Genomic DNA, 26,729 nt, shown 5'->3' with positions numbered 1-26,729 from the left:
GAACCAATACAAGGCAAATGACTACAGGAACAGCCACAATATGGCAAAGACTGGATAAATGAAACTACCTGCAGTCCCTGCGGTTCCACAATAACAACCACCACCAACAACTGTCAGATTGCACAAACAGAACAGCGGATAACAGCCATAAGCAATAACATGGTCAAAATACAAGTCAAAACAACTAGAACTTGAAACAAATTCAGCATCCACAAATACAAAGATGCAATTAATACACAGAGGAACTGAGAAAAACAGTGAGTAAAAGATAATGTATTGACTTGAGCTGTACTAAAATTAAGACTGAAAGCAGCATTTCTTCTTCAAGTCACATTCCATTTTGCGTGTTTATCAGGAGTATTATCTTCTGCAATCAAAATCTTAAAACCAAAGAACATACTTTCAGAAAATACAAGCATAACACTACTCTCTTCAGATAAAAAGCTAGATGCCAAGCTTACAACCTACTGTAATTTTTTTACCCTAATATAACAATCTACAGTAAAATTTAAGTCCAAACAAATACAATTTATCAACATTTTAGAACTGTCCACCTGTGGACATTTCAGGCACGTGCGTCTGGGGATTTTTTGTTGCTGGCAAATGGCAGTCTGCAGCCATTCTCATAGCTCTGCTCAGAACTCTTGTTTTATTGAAGCTACTTTGGGTAGTATTTTCAGAAGCATGTGACTGAACAAGCATTCAATTACAGAAGAAATTTTAGAAGTACTGGGAGTCTACTCCTTTAACATCTTGGAACATGATAAACTGTCAGATTGTGAGAGTGTAACATTCCAGCAAGTTATATGAGAGATAGCATAGACATTAGTTTTAAAACTGAAGAGAGGAGAAATAAAAGGAGGCACAACAATGCAGTGATCCTCGTGAGTAATTTAAAATAAAGGACAGGCATGAGAGCAAAGAAATACCATTAATTCAATCATAAGGCAAGTGGCTATTCAATGTATTAGAGATCTTCATAGCAGACTATTTCTTCCATTAATCTAACTGCCATTGATAGCGGTGGCTACGCATTTGAAAAAAAAGAGTCCCCTAAGAACAGCAAGAAGGATGCACAGAGAAAGATTGGCATTTAGAGCATACAGTCAAGTCCATGCCAACTAATTAAAAAAAATATACAGCCACCTCACAATATGCCTCACAAAATGACAGGGGCACTGCACAATAACTTAACCAGTAGCCAAGTATTTAGGAAAGTCTATAATTATCATTCCATCCTAGAATAAGTCCTCTTCACAGCATCATTAATGGACAGCTGCTAATGAGATCCTCAGGTATTTTCCTAACCAGTTCTTTGCTGGGATGTTTCAAGATGAACAAACCCATACTGGTCATTTTACTGTCAGTAGGGGAAAAAAGAAGAAAAAAAATTAAACAATAAGTATACCTACAGATCATCACAAAAATAATCAGAAAGGGACAACACTAATACTGATTTCTGAACTACCATAATATTTCAGAACTAAAAATCCATGGTGATAAGGTCAACTCTAACTTTCCAGAGTTAACAAGCAACACTCAATGCTATAAGGATGTGGGATGACTGACAAAGAATTTCTTGCCTTCCCTGTGTCAATCGCAGGCAGTGCTCATGACCTTAAGAAGAAAATGTCATTAGAATGTTTTGGGTTTGGTTTTTTTTTTGCAACACTAGCTATTAATTGTTACATAATCTTACCTATTTTTCATAAGTCTCAGCTCTCTCTTGCGTGTTGCCTCTTCTGCCAGTTGCTGAGGGCTATGCAAAGTCCCTGGTGAGGCTGCCATTACCACTGCCTGAGGGGGAGTTCGAATCTGGTAAGCTGGCATGTCTCCAGTGGTAGCTGTATAAAAGAACCATATTTTAAACTTTATGGCAAAAAAGAACTATGCAAAAGTCTCTCTGGAATGAACAGATTTCTGTTGATGAGTTATCCAGGATCCTTGCTACATAAAATATTTCACAGGCCTGTAATGTCACAACTGTATTTGTTATCTTACTAGCTCTTATTTCCATGCTGTAAAATAAGTTATCTAAATTGCTCTAGCATGTGGCCCCATTAGCCAGCCAGACTGAAGCCTGTGAAAGCTTCCACACGGCTCTTTTCAGACAACATAGGGAAAGCTGTTTGAGAAACACTGTCAGAGCATCCACACTTATTTCCTGTTTGCACAATTCCACAAAAAGATGGTCCTGGTGTTGTAGCCACTAAGGTTCATATGCTACCCCTGTTCTCTAACAGAGGCTTCCTGAGTCAACTTGCTTCAGAAGTCAGCTTTCTCCTCCTTCCCTGTGAAAGCAACAGGACCAGCCTTACGGCCTCTCCTCCCTTTACAGCAGCAGTTTGGCAACCCTTGGAAAACCAGCGAGAGCTGCTGTTGCCAAAATAAAAGGAACAGACAAGTGCTCATGGTGAACAGGAGTATGTTCCTTGAGGAAGAGGACCACGAATAGGATGCTGCGGCATTAGCAGGAAAGAGGAGGTAGTGGCAGTTGCACAGGAAGGGGTGTAGCTACACAGTAAATTGGAGTGCAAAAGTTCAAACTCAGCTCCTGAGCCTACCAGTTTTGAAGTCTCCTCAAGCAAAACCCAGATCTGAAATGCGACATGTTATTTGGAACCAATACCTTTCTGATAGTCTCACCTCATTTCTGTATTTCTGAGGTACTTTGTTCCTACGTGATGAACTCCAACTTTAAAACACTGTGAAAGTCCTAAGTACTTGTGTCTTGTCTGACACAGAAAAAAAAAAAAAAAATCAAACAAAAAATGTATCCCTCTTCAAATTATAAGCAAGTGTTTACCTACTCCTTTCCATAAATATTTATATTATCGCAGAACAAAACTTCAATAGCTTCATTAAAGCAATTGAATATAAAACATGAAATTTCAGGGGCTGTTATGTTATACTTAATTTATACTTAATTCTTTAAAGCAATATTCAAACAATGGAAAAACTTAATTGATAAAATAAAATGTAGACAGAAACACTTCGGGGAGGCTGATGGGTAGAGCAGTAAAGAGACATCAGTCAACTACAGCGGGAAAAAAACCTAAACCAAAACCTAAACTTAATAAAAAGAATTACTGTTATTCTTATCAAGTTCATGTAGGTGCTTCACTAATTAAATATATAAAAAAAAAAGAGGATCAAGCTGTGTTTAGACTACAATTCCAGAGCCATGTCCTGAAATAATTATCAGCTTAAACACTTTGCACCTCCCCCTCTCTCCGTCCTGCGGGTAAAAGTGTTTGTGGAATTACAAGATGAACAGGACCAGTGAACTGACCGGGGTTATGGATAATCCCCTGGGATGGGGGAGGGAGAGAGAAATCAGCCCAGGACAGCCCTGTGAGCACTAACAGGCAGCCACCGTAAACACAGGGCTTGGTCTTCTTGTATATCTACAAGAGAATTACTTAACCCTTTCTTTAAGTTCTCCATAGCTCTTAGCAGTCCCAGATATGTCAATGGGCTGATACTTCAGCTCACTATTTATAAAAATGGAATTTTAAAAACTCTTCAGGCTCACGTTTATGCTGGCCACATTACATACATTTCATAGACTCTATGGTAAGAGCTACCTTTTTCCATCTCTCATCACTAGGTAAAAAAGATAAGTTATCTTGGTTTGCATTAGCTACAATGAATTAAAAATCCAAGTGAATCATTCTGTAGATCAAGTCATGGGGAAAGACCCATAACCAGGGTCACCTCAGCCTGACAAGACCAACTACTTTGTTGTCTTTATTTCATTTATACTCAGATGTTAGCTAACAGCACTTAACTGCTGATGTTAAGAGGACTCAGTGTGATAATGCACCTGCAACATGGCTTAACAAAAGTGAGTCCCTATCTCAGCTGGGATCAGCAAACACCATGGTAAGTAACCACACCTTGCAGGAATAGTTTGATCAGGTTCCAGTAGTGTCTCTCCCTGCCTAACAGTTGGCTCACTTACAAACTTACCAGCCTGGTAACAGAGATAAATAACCATTTCGGGGGTATAGACCTTGTAAACAAAGACACCGCAGTTAAAAAAAAAAAAAACAACACAAAAAACCCCATAGCATTCACAGAGTATCTTTTAGTTGTGCAGTAATACGTGCTTTATGATACATTATTGCAAATCAATTATTTCAAAGTCTGCAAAATTTTTTTTTTATCTCAAAACATTACAATAAAATGCTGTTTCCCCCGAAAAAGACATTGGGAAAGGTGAAACAGGCTTTAAGCAGAGGGGATAAAATACCCTTGAAAAAAAAAAATCATAGTTCAAGTCTAATAATGTATCTACATATTACAGAGAAGGGTCCCTTCCATTTCAGCATCTGAGACGACAATCCCACACACCTTGATTCAGACTGACAAACCTCTGTGGCTGGTTCTAATGAAACGCCATGGAGGTTTAGAGTCATTCCTAACATATCAGACTAGGACCGAGACTGTTAACAATGCAACAAACCTGGAGATGGTGTGTTTCCCTAACACATTGCCCCAGGCCATCTTTTTTTTTTTTTTTTCTTCTCCTTAAAATTGCAAGGGAGTAAAAAGCCACTGAAAACCTGAAGCTTTGAGTTGAGACTTACAAAAAGGAAATTATTAACAGGAAGACAAACAAACAAAAAAACAATCAAAAAACCAAATCACATTCAGAAGAGTACAAATTAAGCTCTGAGAATTTAAAAAGAAAATTAAAAAACGAAACAACCAAAATCAACCACCTTGTATCAGCAGGTTCTTGGAAAAAGTAAGTTGCTGAACACTAGAGAGCACCCCTGCACTTGAGTTCTTTCAGTGACTACCCAGGAGGAAAAAAGCCTGCGGCATGCCATGTATTAGTTCGTCTATTCTCCCCTTCTGTGAGTCATAATGATGGGACTACATTATCAAAGGGTTTTTAACTTCACCACTAAACTGGCTAAACAAGGCACGAATCATTATCCCTTTGAGCACAAAAAAAAAAAAAACAAGCCGGGGACTTGGAGAAGATACTTATCTTTAGATTAATGAAACAGTATGTCCCAGCAATGAGCTGCAGCACGTAGGTACCGGCTGCGAACTGGTTAACATTACAGATCTGCCAGAGGCAACTGACGAAGCAGAAAGGAACTGACTAAATCGCAGCATGACTTGGAGCTGACGTCAATGTGTATCTTGTTGGGAGTTTAACTTTTCCAGTTCCCTATTGCAACGCGATTCCAGGAAATCTAATGACGTCAGCCTTTTGAACTCAATTAGCTGAGGAACAGACCATTTTAACAACGGAGGAGAAAACAGGCGTTACAATACTTACATTATTGCGCTCTCAAATCTGTTTGCGTTCAGTATTTTCTTTAATAATGGAAGCATAGGGTTTATTTACACTACTGAAACAATGCACACCTTTCTCTTACAGCTATGCTTAAGCATATTTTAGCTATCAAATCTGAAGGGTTTATTGCTAAACAAAAAAGCAGCGTCATTTTTACAAAATAAAAAACAATTATAAACATAGTAACATATACGACTATCTCCACAATAAAGAATGATTAAAAATAAGAGTGGTGGATTTTTCAGCAAAATCCTGGAACAAATAGTAAAGATTAGTTATCTGAATCAATCTGTGCAAGAACTCATGCACTAACAGTGATTTTTTTCCCCCCAAATGAAACTGTTAAAATTGCCCTGAAATCCTACACTGACTGGATCTAACCAGAAGCTATTTATACCAGTTTTGAAAGATGAAAGAGTTCCAGCAACAGGTTCAAAAGAAAACGTCACAAATACCAACTAAGCACTGCTTAGACATACAAAAATATCATGTAAAAGAGTAACAAAATTTTTACCTGTCTCATCTCCTGTTACAGCCATGATCAGCTTCTGCACACAGGATTCTCCTGTTCCTCTACCAGAGCTCGGCATGAACTGTTCCAAACTAGCAAGCATGTGCAGGATTACAAGCAAGAGCACTGACATCACAGTGACCTCACTTGCTTACCACTGTCATTAATATGCTCTGTCACTGGAACAGCTCACTGAAACTGCAGCCCAAAGAACTCCTTTTCCAGTAAACCTTTTTTTTCCCTTCCTCTTCCATATTTCTATAAGCCAGCTTTGTTCTTTTTCCCTGAATTATTCATAAAGCTACAGAAAGCACTCACCACAAAGCTGGCTGTAAACCAAGACCTGAAAATTCACAGCACTGACAGAAATTAAGACATGGCTCTACAATTCATGAATGAATCAGAATGATAAAGTCATGATTGGATAGAAAATAGGGAAATGTTAAAAAGGCGTGCAGTTGTTTTGATTGGAGCAGTTCCACTAAGAGGCAGAGAATTCTGTTGGACAGAAGAACAAGGCAGGAAAGCTTAATAAGCTAGAACAAATAGGTAAATGAAAGGCTAAAGCTCCTTGAAGTGGGGGGGGGGGAAACCCAGGGGGGAACCCACCCACAACCCACTCATTTAATTTCAGTTAAAAGCTCCAGAAACAACTGAAGAAAGCTCATTTCAGATGCTGTAACAGGCAGAACAGTAACTCTGGGAAAGCACTACCTCTCCCCAGTTCCCTTATTTTTCAAAATAAATCCAAGAGATCTGGTTGACTTATGTTTAAAAAAATAATAATAATAAAAAAATCTCAGCTCTAACAAACAGAGTTACTCCTTATTTACATCAATTTAAATGAAATGAGTTTCAGACCAGTCCAGGCACTGGTCTGTATGTAGGGCATAGCAAACTTCTAAGGCCTTTGTCTGTAATAAACAAATTCAGACTAGTAATTCATCAACTGTGAAACTATGCCAAGGACAGCAATAATGGAAGCATCAATGCTTAAAAGGAGCACCTTATGATTACAGGACCACTTCAGGATCATATGAGCAGAAGACCAGAACCGAAGCACACAAGAAATTCAAGCCACAGATCTCAAATATCACTGTTCATATCACTGACCGTATTATGAAAACACACATAGATCCCAACAGAATGATTTTTGATACAACTTTTCTACACTCATTTTCACTAATAATTAAAGACTTTCTTTTCCTTCAGCTAGCAACAAACCCCTTAACCTGTATTAGAGACCTGTCAGGATATCAGAACTACCTCTAATTTTGCCTATGAATGTAAACTTGTAGTAAATGAAATATCACTCAGTTGGATCAACACCTTTGGCATTTTTAAACTAATCCTTTTCCCGCATCACAGGTTATCAGGAAATATCAAGCACAGGGTTTACGTGAAGCCATCCATTATTACATGAGATTCATCAACAAATACTTTAGAAAAAAATACAAACACATATGCTATCTGAAACATTCTGAAACAGGTCTTTTCTGCCCTAGGACTGATATTTGTTACTTTTTTTTTTTTTTCTCTTTCTTTTACTTCTATGATTATTACAAATAAAGTTTATATGCTGTCTACCCAAAACCATTATAAAAATATACATAAGTGGAAAAATTACTAAGCAGAATGTTGCTTTCCTATTATAATCTGTGCTACCATGATATTAGGTCAACAGCCAACTACAAAGTGTACGTAAATGACAAATGCTCATAAACTATATCCCTACGGGCTTTCTAGCACAGGCAAGATGACCAGTAGTAAGGACATATTAGAGATTTGTATATAACATATAGACTCATACTCGGAAAACATGCACTACCAGAGTGGGAAATTTGTTTGGGGGACAGCCAAACTTGGGTCTTAAGGCTTTTCCAAGAATGTATTAATAATAATATTTAGGGGAGTTATAACAATACTCTTTGCATGATAAAAACTAACATTTTGGTTTATGGTTTTTCATATTATAGTCTTAGAGCTTCTTTGAAATGCTTCTGAAAAGTCTTGGAAAGACAATGTATTTCAGCAAAGAATTAACCAGAGACAATGGAAGAATTCAAATTTGGTATCGTTATTTAGCATTGTCTCAACAAGTTCAGGTATCTACAAGCTCTTAGCTTTATTTACATCCTGGGCTTCCTTTACGAAACAGCCACTTAAAGACAGAACTTATTTCAAACATCCATATTAGGGCAAAAAAAGCACCTCCACCTGGACTTCACCAACCCTCTTGGATATCTGTGTCTACATTTAGTTGATGACTCTCATCTACTCCATGAATACACATTTAAAGTCTTCCTAGCTCTTCTCATGGTTTATTTCAGATAGCTGTTTTGGCTTAAGAAAGCATTCATACAGCCTTCCCTCCTTACTTCTTTGTACCAATGGAAAAGAAAAAAAAAAAAAGCAAAAGGCAAAATAAATTCCCTATATCCTCCATGGCAGCCATTAATTTAGTGTCTCCATACAGAAATCTCTTCCCCATTTTCAAAGATTTTCCTCAGCATAACCCAAATCCCAATCCTGCTTTCCCTGGTGTCGATAAGAATCCAACACACCCTTGGCCTCAATCTCCCTCAGCATTTCCAAAAGGCTAGGAACAGTGGAAGGAAAAAAAATCCTGCATAAAATACAGTAAGGTTCAGGAATTCACTATTCACAGTTCAGTTCACATGTGTGCATTTTATAGGACCTACAAAGTGTTCTTCTGTGAGAAAACTAGCTTCAGTAAAGGATCTCCTTTCTAATAACTGCAAGAGTCATAAGTTGCAAGGAAATTCTGCCCTAAACATATCCAAAGAACTTCAGAACTTGGGTTCTATTAAGACTGATTAACTGCTAAAAAAAAAAACAAATTAGTTTCATATATTAAATGAGATGCAAACTCAGCATCTCATTTCAATCTGAAACAGCACTTTTACTGCAATTAAACTTATCTCTCAAAGTCTAGACAAAAGAATTCAAAGTAGAAAGTGATTTTATACTCTTATTTCCTCCTTGTAACTTTTTTTCTTTAAAACAAAACAAGTAGCTGCTTTACTGAGCAGAGAAACTGAGCCTCCTCAGAATCACAGAATCAATCAGGTTGGAAGAGACCTCTGGGATCATCGAGTCCAACCATTGCCCTGACACCACCATGTCAACTAGACCATGGCACTAAGTGCCATGTCCAGTCTTTTCTTAAACACATCCAGAGATGGTGACTCCACCACCTCCCTGGGCAGCCCATTCCAATGTCTAATAACCCTTTCTGAAAAGAAATTCTTCCTAATGCCAAACCTGAACCTCCCCTGGCAAAGCTTGAGGCTGTGCCCTCTTGTCCTATCACTAGTTGCCTAGGAGAAGAGGCCAACTCCCACTCCACTACAACCTCCCTTCAGGTAGTTGTAGACTGCAATAAGGTCACCTCTGAGCCTCCTCTTCTCCAGGCTAAACAACCCCAGCTCCCTCAGCCGTTCCTCGTAGGTCAGACCCTCCAGACCCTTCACCAGCTCGGTCGCCCTCCTCTGGACTCGCTCCAACACCTCAACATCTTTCTTGAAGTGCGGGGCCCAGAACTGGACACAGTATTCAAGGTGTGGCCTCACCAGTGCCGAGTACAGAGGGACGATCACTTCCCTAGACCGGCTGGCTACACTATTCCTCATAGAGGCCAGGATGCCATTGGCCTTCTTGGCCACCTGGGCACACTGCTGGCTCATGTTTAGCCGGCTGTCGATCAGCACCCCCAGGTCTCTTTCCCCCAGGCCGCTTTCTAACCACTCCTCCCCCAGCCTGTAGAGCTGCATGGGGTTGTTGTGGCCAAAGTGTAAGACCCGGCACTTGTTCTTGTTGAACCTCATGCCGTTGGTCTCGGCCCATCTATCTAACCTGTCCAGATCCCTCTGTAGGGCCTTCCTACCCTCCAGCAGATCGACACTCCCACCCAGCTTGGTGTCATCTGCAAATTTACTGAGGGTGCACTCAATCCCTACGTCTAGATCATCTATAAAGATATTGAACAGCACCAGCCCCAGAACCGAGCCCTAGGGAACACTGCTAGTGACCGGCCGCTAGTTGGACTTTGCCCCATTCATTTCCTCCTAAGACTTTCATCTTGTTATGTATAAATATTTTATTTAATAGTGCAATAATGTCAACACAAAATAAAAAGCCTTTTAAACAAAATTGTTTTATATGAAAACACTGAAAACCAGTAGACTAATAAAACATACCTTGAACAACAACTGGGCTTCCAGGAACAAAATACTGTTGTGTGCCATCAGGTGATTGTCCTGCATATTGCACAATGGTAGCACCTGGCTGAGGAGTTCCTGAATTTGTCATTGTTAGTGCCTGTAGTCCATGGACACCATCACAGGCTGGACTAGAAATCTGGATTGTACCACCTTGAGTTATAGCAACTAAACATAAAACGAAAAAGAAAAGATATTTAACACATGTTAAAAAGCACATCTCCCTTTTTAAAATAAACATTGTCTGACAGGACTCCTGGTCCTCTCCTTGCTTAAAGATCAACTGCACAATAAAACTTAAATAATGTTAACAGTGATTTCCACAAATATAAAGCCTGGTGTGCAGTACATGCCACGTGGATAACAGATAAAAAGCAGCGTTCCACATTTTATGTCTATGCTTCCAGAAATATTAACTCTCCTAAAATAGTTTTAATACAAGAAAAAAATAGTAGCTCCTAGCCATAGAGAACCCTTGTTGTTTTAAACACTAATGTAAAAAAGTTATTTTAAAAAATAATAAAAAGCTATGTTTATAAACTCCCACAAAACAAAAACCAGGATGTCTAGACAAAGGAAGAGCAAGTCTTCTGACACTCACAATCCTTTCCTTAGTGTGAGAGAAAGTTTAGCCCAACAATGTTTTTCTAAGTTGTACAAAGCTGTAAAGAGTCCAATACTTGTGTAAAAAGAGAAACAGAACAAAGGGTTTTTCCCCCCCCATGTAATCAACAATACGAAATATACAAATATACCTTCCTCATTAAAAAAAATAATATTGTGTTGCTCATGAGAATTATTTAGACAAAAATAAAATTCCTTGTAGAGGTTATTAACTGTATATTCCTTTTGAAATTAGCATTGTCTTTATTAAGAGCAGAAATATCATAGAATGGTTTGGGTTGGAAAGGACCTTAAAGATCATCTAGTTCCAACCCCCCTGCCATGGGCAGGGACACCTTTCCACTAGACCAGGTTGCTCAAAGCCCCATCCAACCTGGCCTTAAACACTGCCAGGGAGGGGGATCTACAGCTTCTCTGGGCAACCTGTTCCAGTGTCTCACAACCCTCACAGTAAAGAATTTCTTTCTAATATGTAATCTAAATCTACCCTCTTTCAGTTTAAAACCGTTACCCCTTTTCCTATCACTACACTCCCTGCTAAAGAGTCCCTCCCCATATTTCCTGTAGGCCCCCTTCCGGTACTGGAAGGCTGCTATAAGGTCTCCGTGGAGCCTTCTCTTCTCCAGGTTGAAGAACTCTCTCAGCCTGTCTTCATGGGAGAGGTGCTCCAGCCCTCTGATCATCTTCGTGGCCCTCCTCTGGACCTGCTCGAGCAGGTCCATGTCTGTCTTATGCTGGGGGCCCCAGAGCTGGATGCAATACTCCAGTTGGGGTCTCACAAAAGCAGAGTAGAGGGCGACAATCACCTCCCTCAACCTGCTGGTCATGCTTCTTTTGATACAGCCAAGGATGCAACTGGCTTTCTGGGCTGCGAGTGCATATTGCTGGCTCATGTTCAGTTTTTCATCCACCAATACCCCCAAGTCCTTCTCCTCAGAGCTGCTCTCAATCCACTCACTGTGCAACCTGTATCCATGTTTGGGATTGCCCCAACCCAGGTGCAGGACCTTGCACTTGGCCTTGTTGAACTTCATACAGTTCTCACGGGCCCACTTCTCTAGCCTGTCAAGGTCCCTCTGGATGGCATCCCTTCTCTCTAGAGTATCAACCACAACACTCAGCTTCGTGTCATCCACAAACTTTCTGAGGATGCACTCAATCTCACTGTCCATGTCCCTGACAAAGATGTCAAAAAATACCGGTCCCAATGCGGACCCTAAGGGACACCACTCATCACTGGTCTCCACCCAGACATTGAACCATTGACCGCAACTATTTGAGTGTGACCATCCAGCCAGTTCCTTGTCCACCAAGTGGTCCAGCCATCAAATCCATGTCTCTTGTGTTAATTAAAATAATCCTGGAACTTTTAGATGAGAACCCAGTTCCCAAGAAGTAACGAAGTTCTTTCTCCCCAAAAAGATATCTAAACTACAATCACTGTCATTGTATTTAAAGTGGTCTGAGATGGTAAAAAAGTCACATATAAGTACAGATTTAGGACTGCCAACTCCTCTGATTTCACTGTCAGATTCACAATATTTGATGACTTTCTGGAAAGTTCAGCTCTGGTCATCCAAGCACATGATTTGTTAGACACTCATGTGAGTTTTGGAGATAGTTGTTTTCAAATGTTCTGTCTTGACAATAGTAGGTTATCTTGAAAGGGCAACATCAAGATAATAACACTTCAAAGAGCACTGAAATACTAACAGTTGATTAGTAAACTGTTATTAGTAAACTAAGACAATAGTAACTATCTACTAGAAGCTCAGCTCATTTTTTGAGAATGTTATAGAGTTATCTACCAAAACGGCCAAATCCTGGCAGCTAAATTAGCTTCTTTTAGGGGAAAATGGGGAATTCCTCTTGTGCTGAATGAAGCACTGAGCCCTATCTGCAATACTGGACCAGGGTTCAGCATGGACCTCCAGTCCTACCCTCAGAATGGGGAAGATCTAATGTAGGAACTAACTGGGTGCTGCATGCAGGCTCCATAAGGCATTGAGAGGGAGGCAGGAAACAAAAAAAACGAGCAAGACATTGTTTCATTCTGGCCTCCAAAGCAGAAAGTGCCCCATTTTGGGGCAGGGTGGAAGAGAGAAGGAAGGAAAATAAATCATTGTCTCCTCTATTCTTCATGAGATCCAGGACAAGAGCAGGTTCCTGGCAGCATGTGAGCTTCCCAGCAGGATTTGTCGCCTCTACCTCCCAGAGCAGTTACACACAGCTGAATTCTGCTTCTCACAGAGTTAGCACCAAAAACAGTATGTCTACACCATCACAGTATCACACCGCATAAAAAACAGTCAGTTTGGGTTCCTGAGCAGTAAACCATCAGCACATAATCATACAAAGTTCTTGGCTCCACAGTAAGCCAGGGTAAACAATTATGTCACAGCTGTCCTGCAATTATTCATTCAGATTACAATCCAGTACTTTCTAAACAAGAGTGAATTAACTCCAGTAACTCTCTCCCTTACAGTATTGATTCCTGTCATATTACCAGAACACCACACTGCCCCCACTGCATTCACTGTCCTGATCTCAACCACTGCACAGACTTGTGTTGTGCTGGAGCTCTACTGGAAATTGGGCCTTCGATGAAGAGTATAGGACTTTGCTGGACAGTCCCTGAAGCTGTACATCATACAGGTGCATGTAAGTGGCATCTTCTCTTCTAGCTAGGACTGGATATGATACTATAATACCATTCTCTGAGTATGATCAACAGCTCTAATCCAGAAAAATCAGATCTTTCCCTCCCTTCCAAAACTGGGACAAGCAACTAAAGTTAGTCTTTCCCAAAAGATTTCTTAATTCTCCCATTGTTAAAAACCTGTCCTAAGACAGCAAGCAACCCAAACAGATGGCAAAAGAACTAGTAATTTTCATTTACCCTGCACCATTTCAGACAGAACATCATGATACGCACAAGTAGCCAAAGGGCAGGAGGGCAGTTGATTCACACACTCCAGTTGAACGAACAACTCTTGCACGGTTAGACCACCACCACAGGTGAGGCAAACCAATTTTTTTTTCAGTACTCAATAACCAACATGACAGACCTACAGGCAACAGAGTAGGTTTGTAGTCAGATCAGGGTACGAGGCTCATACAGAAGACACCGCCTTATGCAAAACTATCTATTGCCCTTACAGAAAGATAACACAGATGTTGATGGAGGCAACCAGGAAAGATGTTTTATCTAGCTGGTAATGCCTGTCAGTCTGTCGGCTTCCATAAGCCAAAGCCAAGAAGCTCTGAGGAAAAATATATTTGTTTAGAAACCATGGCAACATACCATTTTGGCTGGTAAAAAGAACGCAAAGAACAGCCATCACTGCTGCTAATAGAAAAAAATATATTTGTTTTTCAGAAAAAATTGCTTATCAAGTTCTTCCAAAAATAGTCATCCCAGACATCCAGACACCAACATACAGTCAAAATTATCTTTTCCACTAAACTACCTCTCATGCAGGAATAGAGAGTAGAGAAAATAAGGAATCAGCAAATGTAGTAACATATGATATCTGTTTTAAACCAGGGCACAGTGCAGATGGCTGTAGTGACACTGCAAGACCAGTTCTTCATTGTCATGGACACTGTACAAACTTAATGCATAAACTGCCGGATGCTGGCACAAGAGAACCCATGCAACCAATGCTGGCCAAGAAGAGAGGAGTAATCAGATAAAATAATGATAAGCAGAAGTAAAGAGCTATTGACAGGAGATGTAAAGATAAAATAGATACATGTAGTGACCTTCTGTATCACATGCAGACTGAAATCAACACAGGAGATGCTGCATTCCTACACAGAGTTCCTGGTTTTAGCTGAGAGCAGTTCCTGAGGATCACAGGCAGCCAACAGGATGGTTGCTCAGAAATGCTGCAGATCTGTGCCTTATACGTCTAAGGACTAGAAGTCAACAGTCAGGCTCTCTTTGGTAAATTCCAAATTAAGACCCTCTCTGCTACAAGGAGATGACCATCCTTGCTACCACTTGGATTCAACTTGAAATCTAACTTTTCTGGCAAGTGATAACTTTAAGGGTAATGACCAGCATCCTAAGAAAGATTTTAATGTAATTTTTCCTAACCAGAATTAGAAAGAACACAGAGACTTCACTGAAGCAAAAGATGTGTGGTATTTTAACTTACAAAGTTTAACTTAAAAAAAATCAAATTAATGAACGAATAAATTGGGCAAGAAAAACCATTTCCAGGAAGACAAAGCTCTCAAAACAAAGTTTGTGAGCCAGAATCAGAAGAGTCTATGAAGGCTGACAGTGCATCCTGAAGTAACACCTCATTATGGATGAGAACCTATGTAACAGGTTAAAGTACTTTAAGTATACAGCACATATTTTAGGCTATGAATATAACTTATTCAAAGGAAAAGCAGCATAAGACAGAAATTTTCTATGCCTGGCTCACGCAAATGCCAAGTTTAAATTAAGATTTAATTACATTTTTGTGGACTCTGTTAATTCAAGCACATTGTTGGTGATGCTCTTTGTTGTTTGATTTTTCAGAAATAAATGTTTGACTGAATGAGAAAGCAAAAACTGTGAATTTCATTATTTTTTTATACACTTCCCTGTCACTGTGATTTATAGCTATGTTCAAATTAAAACATCCTCAATTAAGAAGTGAGAATCACCTCCTGCAAGACATTGCTAATAAAAGTACAACTCTGGTTTCCTAGAGGAATCTACGGTTAAGAAACCTAAACTCCTAATTTCTTAGAAATCCTAAAGGTTTGGAGGCTCACTACAACATAGTACAGACACTACAGCACTTCTTTTGAAGCCTAGAAACTACAGATATATATTTTTTTTAAACTAAACCTAAGTCAAACCAAAAACATAATTCAAAAATTGAAGAAAATAATTTAATTTGGTCAAGGATATCTGCCAGATTCTGTACTGGATAACTGTCATTTAGCATGACCGCAAGTCCACAGAAAAGAGCACTTCAGATGCTGGACATCATGAAGCAGATATTTATTTATGTCTATACGTTACAGAAAGGGTAAGAAAAGCAGCTTAGGAGCCCAAGCAAAATTACCTTCTATACTGCAGGGGTAGATAATATTGTAGTGAATTCTGCTTTCTCAGAGTTGATAATTACTTTAGTTGCATAAATAAAAATAACTGAAGAATTCTAAGGGTGGCTAGAATACAACTAGAGAGCCATTCTATCCTCTTTTATATGCCATTGCAACGTTTAAATAGACTTCCTCTGTTCTCTTGTTTCAGGATCAAAACCCCACAACATTCCTTCTGCAATTTTCCTGTCATTATATGAAAGGAAAAATACTTGCATTTCAGTGTGGCTACACATGAAGAGACATGAAAAAAAAAAAACCTGTAGGAGTGAAGCTATATCCAATACACAATTGAAAAAAAGAGTTATTAGGAAGTTATTGCTTAGATAATATATGATTAAGCCCAAAGAAGCTATGGGGAGCTAGTTACACATTTTTAACATAAATGCAGGAACAAAAAAACAAACAAGCAAACAAATCTATAGAACAGAACCGTGAATTTGTGTTTGAAGTACCAAATGTTGGATACCACAATTTAGGGTAATTCTGCAGCTAAAGTAGGTTCATACTTGACAATTGGAGAGGAAGACACATAGTTTTTAAGAAAGAAAATTTGAAGTTAAGAAATAATTTCATACTCTAATCTTACACTTTAAAAAAAGTCTGACTCACTAATTGTCATTTCGTGTAATGAATAGCACTAAAACATAGTAAATCACAGTAATTTGAAACTGCAATGATTTATAACACTGAACATTCACATAGAAGTGTCAACATATTACATTTCCCTGAGCCTCACCTCCACATTTTTAATGCATAGCAGTTCTACAAGGACTAAATCTAGCAACCAACAAATGTTACAAGAAACAGACTAGAAGTCTATAATGGCCACATTAGGAAAAATTAAATGTAAAAATTGAAATTATTTAGAAATACAGAAGTTCTCATTCTGCAACATCACATAGTATCTTTGCGAACATACCGTATTGCCCTGCATTAGCATGATACAGGCTGGCTGGCATGGCCATTGGAGAAACTCCAGAAGGCGCTCCTTCATTTTCTGACTTTTCTTCTTCATCAATCTTTGGTACTGCAGGAGCGTCTGATGACAGTTCATTCAAAATTTTGCTAAAAAAGAATGTATATAATTTTATATATTTGAAATTCCATATCCATGAGAAAACTAAGTCACTGGCTTTTATCAGACAGTTTTGCTGTAATATACAAGCTGCCTTTAAAAACCAGCAAAACCAAAATGAAAAGTCCTTACCGGTATGAAGGCCTTCTTGAAAGTATTTCCCTACGTTTTTGAGAATCAATTATCCCTTCTGATTCCACAGATTTATCTGCAATCGATGCTACCTGTAATAGCAAAGTTTCTAAAATTCATAACTTCATAAAAAAAGATAGCAACACAGTAAAAGATTATTTTTAAAAATTCCTTCCATGTTTGCATACAAGAAGTTTGTGCACTTATCACTGATCATGGGATCTTAGACTTCTTTTTCCAAAGCAAAACACAAATTATGAGTTAGCAACACATAGCCACTTAGATGACAGCTTCCATTTGAAAAAGAAAAAAGTCAAAATAATCCAGGTTACTTTTTTGTGAGTGACACCTAGAAAAAGTACTGAAGACAGAAGATTTCTTTAAATATAAAAATATTACACAATTTAGCTTTCAAAGTGAAATTAAACATTTAAAATAAAGAATACTGAACTAATGTACCTTAAACAGTATGCAATACAAAAGCCTCTTCCCAACCACACCAAAGCTATTTAGAAAATAAGTTTATTTAAATATACACATTTATTACACTTACCAATACATATATTCATAAATACAAATACATTGCTTAGCCATACTGTGCGAGTTTTAGAACATGCTGACAAGTCCACAATGTCTTATTTTCTCAGACCTTTATTAGTAGTATTTTCACAGGTTTTTTCTCTTAAAATTACCCAAGACAACATTAAGGCCTGGAGCTGAATCACACTCTTTACCAGCAACTATCTTATTACACAGACCTGAAAGTGATTACTGAACAAGGAAAAGATGCTATTTTCTTGATTTATTTAACTACTCAGAACTATTGGTGTGTAAGATTTCCAAACTGAAACAGTGCAGTAAAGTGAGTGCGGAAAATGACCTTTTCAGATAAAGATAGACCAGACTGCAGTTTCAGACTAAGCGCTGTGTTAAGCTAACGCTGAACAAACATGAGTTAAGTGACTAGAAGGCTCAAGTGTTTGACCTGGGTGCAGTGGAGGCTTCCCTGCAGCTCGGGGAAGTCAAGGAAGAGCTCTAGAAGTAATGCGGCCGCCAGGCCCGAGTCTTCAGTGCTAGAAACAAAACCTGCACGACCCCAACAGAAAATGACTGGCTGGAAGATTCTCGAAATTTACAGGCCTGGGTCACTCCAACTCAAACCTATAAAACGACGCCTTGAAAGAACTACAGGTTCTTGCAGAATGAAATTGTCTCTTCACTTGTTAAATTTATTACATTCCAGTTCTGTGTAAAAATATTTAAAGTAGCCTTATCATTTTGCTGGGTAATACATAGGAAATGTCATTAAAACTCTATGCCTGCCTAACTAAAAAAAAGACTACCTAGAAATAACGAGCGGTACTTTTGCATACGTACAGATGTATAGCTCCAAACCAGGCTTCAGAGCTGACTGGCAGAGGTACAAAAGCTTCAAGAAGTTTGTATTCATTCTTTTGCAGGATAAACCAATGCTGACCAGCAAAGAGATCTTCTGAAAGGCATTTCTCTCCACTGCCCTACAGTGATTTGCTTGTGGATCAACCTTCAAGCTTCTGGCATAAACCTTCAAAACTAAGGTAGTATTGCACAGCCAAGAGCCTAGGCATCCTATCTCAAAATAGAACTCTCATTCTGCAGGGGAGGGGGGGGGGAAATCCAAACCAAAACAAACAAACAAAAAAAATCTCTTTTTCCCAGGATAAACAGCAGGTAAACAAGAACCGAGTCCCTTTAAACCTTCCCTTTCCACTAAAAGTTACTAATAGGCACCCCTAGTTTGTGAAGATGGCCAGAGAAGTCAGGAACAGTCATACTTTGGGATGAAGGTAAGGAAATTGGCCAAGAAGGCCAATGGCATCCTGGCCTCTACTAGGAATAGTGTAGCCAGATGGTCTAGGGAAGTGATCGTCCCTCTGTACTCGGCACTGGTGAGGCCGCACCTTGAATATTGTGTCCAGTTCTGGGCCCCGCACTTCAAGAAAGATGTTGAGGTGTTGGAGCGAGTCCAGAGGAGGGCGACCAAGCTGGTGAAGGGTCTGGAGGGTCTGACCTACGAGGAACGGCTGAGGGAGCTGGGGTTGTTTAGCCTGGAGAAGAGGAGGCTTGGATTTGACCTTATTGCAGTCTACAACTACCTGAAGGGAGGTTGTAGTGGAGTGGGAGTTGGCCTCTTCTCCCAGGCAACTAGTGACAGGACAAGAGGACATAGCCTCATGCTTCGCCAGGGGAGGTTCAGGTTGGACATTAGGAAGAATTTCTTTACAGAAAGGGTCATTAGACATTGGAATGGGGTGCCAGGGAGGTGGTGGAATTACCATCTCTGGATGTGTTTAAGAAAAGACTGGACATGGCACTTAGTGCCATGGTCTAGTTGATATGGTGGTGTCAGGGCAATGGTTGGACTCGATGATCCCAGAGGTCTTTTCCAACCTGATTGATTCTGTGATTCTGTGAAATCACAAGACGATTTAAGCATTTTAAGGTGGAAAAAGACATTTTCTGCAAGAAATTTCAGAAGTTCTAATTTGCATCAGGACAAAGAGATAAATGTTTCAGCTTGTTCTAAAAGCAAGCAACCATGTTCACAACGCTAACCAACAGAAACCATTGTGATTTTTTCCTGGACATCATTCAGACGTCAACTTTACCACACCGCTCTGCGTTTGAACAAATTTAACTTTCAGCTCATGTTAGTCTGCCAATACTTGATACATTACGGCGGGGGGGGGGGGGGGGGGGGGGGGGGGGGGGGGGGGGGGGCAGGGGGCAAGTAGAAAAGTCAAATATCAAATAACAGTCTTTACTTCAAACCTTCCTACAAGTAAAACAACATTAACAAATCAGTAAGGAACATCATGTAGATAAGCACTTCTTTCATCCCAAAAGCAACAGCATTACAAAAAAATTTTGAACACCTTCCGGTTTAAAGCTGCAGGTGTTTGAGGGAGAGGTCATGCAAGCTTTAACATCAACCTTCAGCATACCTTTTTTTTTTTTTTTAATTAAACTGATATCATTTCCCAAGTTCCCCACTGTCTGGCAGAGAGAGGATATCAAGTTAAAGCCAAATGATCTGGAGGAAATGGCAGGTGGCAGGATAAAGTACTTAAGAGGATCACAGAAGTGTTGAACAACCTCTGTAATAGAGTCTTTTACAGCATCTTCAAGCCCTTCTTGTAGAGTCACCTTATTTGCCATTAGCATGCTCAAATGAAACCAAAGCAAAACCCTGGAACTAACTACTCAGTATTAATCAGGACACAGCTTTCCTGTCTCTATTCATTTGGGAAAGAGAAGACAGCCAGAGTTCACTCAATACAACAAATATTGTATTGCTCCCCTAAGAAGAGCAACAAATGCTCCCCTAAGAAGACACAGCAGCAGCTGGCAAGAGATTCCAGAGAAATTCTTCCTTCTCAGCTTTGGAGCAAGTCCTTCATTTTTGCATGTATGTCCTAACTATACTGACTTGAAGAAAAGCAGTGACAGAAACCGGGATTGACTGTAATATGCTTACCTGATAAAGTTCACTCTGGTAAATTACAGTTACAAAGAATTCAATTAAAAAAGTATTTATTTTGAATACTCTGATTTGACTTCAAGTTTCACTAAACCCAAGTGCCTCACCATCTACTGCATCTGTTTCAACAGGGATCTAGAATTTCAAAACTTTACCAGGTCCCATTATCTACACCTACTGCTTACAAATAGAATATTCAATACCTGGCCCAGATTTTACCCTTTTTCTCTAATCTGCAAGATAAATCATACTTACGTATGCTTTTTTTATTTAGTATACTTGAAAGCTACTAAGACATCTCAAACATTAAAGGTGGCTTCTCAAGAAGACTGAAAATGCGTGTCTTTTCCTTAACATGTTGTCATGAGTGCAGGCAAAACTGTTCACAGATAACAGGTATATAGTCTCTTTTACCAGAGATATCAATTCTATTTCCAAAAAGCAATTAAGTTGACATTTCACAATCATATTTTAAGAAAACTAGAGCAAAGCCATTCCTCACTAAAAGCAAAACACCAGTGGGAGGCCAAGTCATTTTCAAAACAGTGCAAGTTCATTCTCTCTAATCTTTTTCACTATTTAAAAGCTCTGAAAACTCAGATGCATTTTGCACCAGTCCCCGTTTTCTAACATCAGCAACTTCAAATATGTGAAGATTTGCCAAATAAATATTTATTTTGAGGCTACCCTTATTTTTGGTCTTTACATATCCACACCCACAAAAAGCAATACCAGATGCTCTATCAGGGCCTGCTAAGAATGACAAGGAATCATTTGACTATAATATGTATACTTCCATTACATCCAGATGCTCTCCAAAAACACAGAATGAGATAATTGCAAAGTTATGAGTCTGAAATTTCGTTAGAAACATGGTCACAGAATTTAACAAACCTGAAAAACTGCAAGATACACTAAAGTAAGGCCACGTTATTACACAAATTTGCTGTTGCGTAAGTTCAGGGTTCCAAGACACAATTTCTTAAAAGATAAACAGGAAGCATTAAGGAATTGCTACACAATGCTTGTAGAGCTGCTACTGGTTGGCAGTTTGCCACCTTCCCCCGCTCCCCATTTCCCACACCACATGAGTAAATCTTGCAGCACTGGTAGGAATGAAGAGAAACTGAAGATGGGGTTGGGGAGAAGAATTATGAAGCACCAAATATTCATGAAAGTGTAACAATAAAAGAGCTAACCTGAACCGCTTGCATTTGTGGTGACTGAATGACTGAGGGCTGTGTGGCTTGAATGACACCCTGGACATGAACAGTTTGACCAGAAGGCAACTGCACTAGAGTTACAGCTGGAGATCCTCTTCCAGCACTTGACGCAGCTACAGAAACCTGCAAAAATTACAGTCATCATGTTCAAGTAACATGCCTTAAGATGTGAGCAAATACTTTTAGAAGTGTAGTAAAAGAAATTGGTTTTGATTCCATATCTAAAATAGCTTAGATGTGTGTAATTATCACACACAGAAATAAACTAGTTTTACTAACAAACATTTGGTGTGTCTTTCAAAATGGTATGGAAAGCTTAAAACTGTCCCCTATCAAATTGCAAATCTTTATTTTTTTTTCGCTCCAGAGACTTCATGTTTTCTTTTCAATTAAAAACAACCCTGAGCTATCACACACTAAATCTGCTGCTGCTAGCATGAAGGTTAGGAAGAACCTCAAGGAACATAACAAAAAAAAAAAAAAACAAAAAAACAAACAATATTCACTGAAGTTGTATGTTGCTGCAACAACATACAGGGCAGAATGTTCTTAGAAAAAAAAATAAAAATAAAAAAATAATCTAGAACTGCTTTGGTTTTGCTTTGTCTGTTAAGCAAGAAGTTTAGTTTGAACTTAGGCTTTTCAGATAGATGTCTCAAGAGATGCAAGAACTTTTCGGATAGTAAAAAAAATATTCAATAAAGCAATACACGGATTCGTAAATTGTTTTAGTTCAGTAAATCCTCTTTTTATGTATATTTATATATCAAGAAAAACAGAGTTGGAGTGTATCAGTGCTTTGATACAACAAAAATAAAGAACAGCTGTATCTTCTTTAAGCTTAGCACAGCTGAAGGAAGTGTTCTGTTAAGGAATAATCTGATCCCTTTTTCTGATGACACTTTAGAGCACACACAGCTTTCCCCAGCCCTTGGCTCTCCATCACTGGTACTGAGGCTGAATGGGTTAAGAAACAGTTAAACACTATGGGCTAAGAAACAGTTCAATATTTATGCTATTACTGTTAAATCTATTAACAGAAACAAATACTGAAGCAAATGGAAAACACTATGATTGAAGTTCTGTGTGATGAAACATCTCTAAACTCAGAAAAGGAAGAGAATGACAATCATAAACCATTCAACAAAAAGAGATAGTGTTTTTCAAAGTAAACTGCATTGAAAAACCTTATTTCTATATTCTGCTTGTACAAGAATAAACCCAGACTCATATCTAAAATTCTGGTATTATACCCTTCCTAGCTTGGTTCTCAGCCCCAAAAGGTATCTGGTATGAGCAGTAAAGGTAAAAAGAGATGACAGGGAGAAGAAAAACATGATGAATGCTGAATATAAAAAAAAAACATGTTAAATAAAGTTTTGTATTTTTCTGTATTCACACTGAAGGGTTTTTCGAATTCCAAATATTAAACAAGCTTTCATTCCTGATCCATAAGCCATTGCTTATCTGGGAAACATTCCTTTCTTGAGGCAAGAGAAAAGTTTTAACTACTATTAAGATGCACAGCTATCAAGGCAGCCACATGTTGGCTCAAATTATCTTGAAGAAAAAATGTTTCTAGAAAACTGAGACAGGATCTTGTCAACACTCACTATGTAATTGTTCAATTGTTATAGGAAACTGAACCGCTTTTCAGGAAATAGAACAATTGAGAGCATTTCTAACCCTGAAATGGAAAGGATCATTCCTTACACGGCATTAAATGGAAATATGTAAATAGGACACACACAACTTTTTCCCAGTCGATAAAACAAATATTAGCATTATTATCAGAAATAGATATTTGAGATTGAGATCTAGAAAGTCTTGAAGATCTGAAGACTATGATCTATTTTGTGTCAAAGCTGACCTCACCCTAAACCCAAGCTTCAAGGAAAGAGCACAGAGCAGTCTAAATGTTTACAAAGCATGCTCACTTTTTAAAACATTACAAAGGCAATTTCACCAAACCTTTCCATTAACTGCTATCTTTGTGAGAGCTGCAATCTGATACAATGCTCTGTGTATCAGAAAGAACTTTCTGAGCACAACACACACAAAACAGTACAAGGTGAACCGTTTATGAGTTTGTTTTTAGTACACAATGGGTCAAGCACATATAATTAGGAAGTAAACCAGTACTCAAGATTAAGAAACACTACATTGATTTAAAAGCTCCTTATTCAGTACAATAACACAAGAAAAAAAGAAAACCACACTCAGCTAATGCTCTTTTAAAAAGAATAAAGTTTACAATATCACAGGAGAAATTGTTTTGTTCCCATTAATTCAGATAAGATATTAAATATGGGGGTAGGGTTGAGGGAAGAGAAGATGGTAGCATTTTAAAACTGCATCAAACCAAAAGTGATTTGTTTGTTCATTTATATCTATTATAAATAGCTCAATTTGTTTTGATCACTGTTTGCTGAGTTTCCACAAATATCCAAACATAACACAATGTGTAACCTACAAACTTTACTTTAAAATCTCTGTGATTCTTTTGTATTAGGTTTGTTTCCCATAACTAAGACTGAAAAAATTCTTTCCAACTTCATATTCTGCATCTCTCATAAATATTAGAAATTTTTAAAACAATTCCAATTCACATTTCCCTTTACATTGTTTTCAAATTTAATATTCCCGTGTTAACCAAAATACTAGAACCTTTTGACGCTATCATGCATAAATGCTGACTGAAACAGACTTGGCAAAAAAATTACTTTCTGACATCAGTGATGAGCAATGCTACCTTTAACATCATTACTTCAAGGGCTGTCTGGCACAATGACTGAAAACAATGCACAGGAGCAACTCAGGAAACAGAGGGTGAGGTAACACTTAACACATTAAGCACCTGGTTGAACAGCGTAAGGGTTATGTCCGTGGCAATGGCAAAGAGACTTCAGATGTTATAATCTGTCCTTTTGGCTTCTATCCTCTTAGGTATGCAACAGTCAATTCTAACAGCTTCTGCAAATAGCAACCATGCATTCCGTCATAGCAGTATGGTCCCATACTTCATATGTTTGGAAATAGAAGTTCTCCGTCTTCCAAGAGGGGAGACAAAAGTAGCCAACAAAAAAGATCATGAACTACCCTCATACAGCACACATTCTTTCAAAAAAAGGAAGTTACTCATCAGTTATCTGACTTCAAGATGCATTTCCATCTGCACAGTTATACTGTGGATGTACGCACTCTCATCACCCCAGGTCAGATAAGTTCTCCCTACAGAGTACTACAGAAGTTATTGTTCACATTCAACGCCTCATACCTCAGGCATTGCTGTTATGAAGTATGCAGTGCACAGCTGCATCTGATTTCTGTCCCTGCTGTAGAATCTAAAGACGACAAGGACTCCAGAAGTAAAGTGAAAAGTACTTCTGGAAAAGGAAAAGACAAGGCAAACCCATACTGGATTCACCTAATAAAAGAGCAAAGGACTCACCACACTCAGGCACTGAGTAGCCTCTATAAGGAAAATCTGAAAACAGGGAAGCTTTGGTCAATTCCAAAGCTAATGCCAAAAAAGCAGCACGTAGCTTTAAGGAAGACAAGGTTAGGCTGATTTCAGCCATTTGGTGACAGCATACCCTTGATGAACCACAACATGGTGACAAGGCTGCAGGTTTATAATGCTCTAACATCAGCTTTGCTAAAGGTCCTGACTTGCATCTGGCAGGCTGGTTTTGGAGCCGTATTTACAACAGCCTGGCAAACTTCTACAGGACTCAATCTGTTGGGAGCAAGATTTAACACAAAGTTTGATGCCAAGAGCCCACAAGGAGAATATCCCAAAAGTGCTAAACCTGTAGGCTCTGGAAAACTCCTTCTGCTTGCCCTGACAGCAGTTCTCACATTGTAAATCCTGACTCATGTTTAGTTCAGGGCCAGCACTGAGAGGTCAACAGTATCTCAGACCAAGACAGCAGACAGCTCTACTGATAGAGCCCATCAAGGATGTAGGATTAAAGAAAAAAACCAACACAACTGAAAGTATTTTGTAAAATCTGAAAAAGGTCTAAGTACATTCCTCTTATGTTTTTATAGCTATATTTAGCGTAACTGAGTCAGGGCAACACAGAATGCATATGTGGCCTCTAGAAATCCTGCAAAAGAAACATCTTATTTCTCTTTGAACACCAGTGCAGATATACCCATCCCAGATACAAGTTTGACTATCATCAACATTATCAGAATATTTCAATCCAGATTAAGCTCCTTTTAAGAACAGCCCTATATGTATTAATATAAGATCTACGCATGCGAGACAGAACCCATGAAGCCCATCTCAAAACAGGCTGAGAAGATTTCCACCTTGCACCTTTGTTCTTCCCCAAAGAAAAGGCATCAAATTTCTGTACAAGTGTTCTGTACATTTCCCACAGCTTCTTAAGACAACCATACCATTTTTTTACAAATCAGTATTTTCTTACCTAATTCTTTTGGTGTCTGGATCACCAGAACAATACTGTGTCAATTCATTAACTAGCTGAAAGTGAGGGATGCAAGAAATTCAACCATAAATGCTATCTTATTCTACATTAATTAATTTTATTTTAAAAATAACTCTTTAAAGACAGAAATCGTCAATTTTGCCTCAATGGATGAAAGATGCATATCATTTTTGCTAGTTTCTAATTTACTAATTTTTGCTTTTGCAGCAAAAGCAGTTTTACTTTCATCACCAAAAAATTGTAGGAGTATATAGCAATATCTATTACACAAGCTAGGAAAAAAAATACTATCTTTTCTCTATTAATAAGGTGTAACAGGTCCTCCTTAGCATTGTAGGTTATCCCATCACACCACAGTGCTCCAGCCCAGACATTCTTAATGTCTCCCCTCCCTCCCAACAGGGGAGACATTAAGAATGCTCCAGCATAAAACACTGTCTGCCCTCCAGAGATTATCATCTTATTGAATACCTTGTCCATCTTTTTAAAACTTTTCTTTAAAAAGCCTGAA

General features: G+C 38.6%; 1 protein-coding gene across 9 annotated transcripts in view; it reads right to left on the bottom strand.

Annotated features, from left to right (window-relative positions):
• Positions 1–26,729, bottom strand: part of CREM (cAMP responsive element modulator) — a 54,395-nt gene that overhangs the window by 18,353 nt on the left and 9,313 nt on the right. For 4 of the 9 annotated variants that reach the window (XM_068404483.1, XM_068404481.1, XM_068404480.1 and 1 more), the window contains exons 4-8: positions 21,735–21,881; positions 17,016–17,107; positions 16,728–16,873; positions 10,049–10,237; positions 1,700–1,844 (exon numbers count right to left, since the gene is read on the bottom strand). In XM_068404483.1, the coding sequence (XP_068260584.1) occupies positions 1,700–1,844; positions 10,049–10,237; positions 16,728–16,873; positions 17,016–17,107; positions 21,735–21,881 (719 nt within the window). Of the gene's footprint in view, positions 1–5; positions 1,361–1,699; positions 1,845–5,831; positions 5,917–10,048; positions 10,238–16,727; positions 16,874–17,015; positions 17,108–21,734; positions 21,882–26,729 lie in introns of those variants that run through there. The other 5 variants (XM_068404486.1, XM_068404485.1, XM_068404488.1 and 2 more) reach the window with 3 other exon arrangements.

Source organism: Nyctibius grandis, chromosome 7 (genome assembly GCF_013368605.1).
Source record: "Nyctibius grandis isolate bNycGra1 chromosome 7, bNycGra1.pri, whole genome shotgun sequence".
In the NCBI taxonomy this organism is placed as follows: Eukaryota; Metazoa; Chordata; class Aves; order Nyctibiiformes; family Nyctibiidae; genus Nyctibius; species Nyctibius grandis.
The sequence above is the reverse complement of the archived record's forward strand: the minus strand, read 5'-3'. Positions and strand labels throughout refer to the sequence as shown.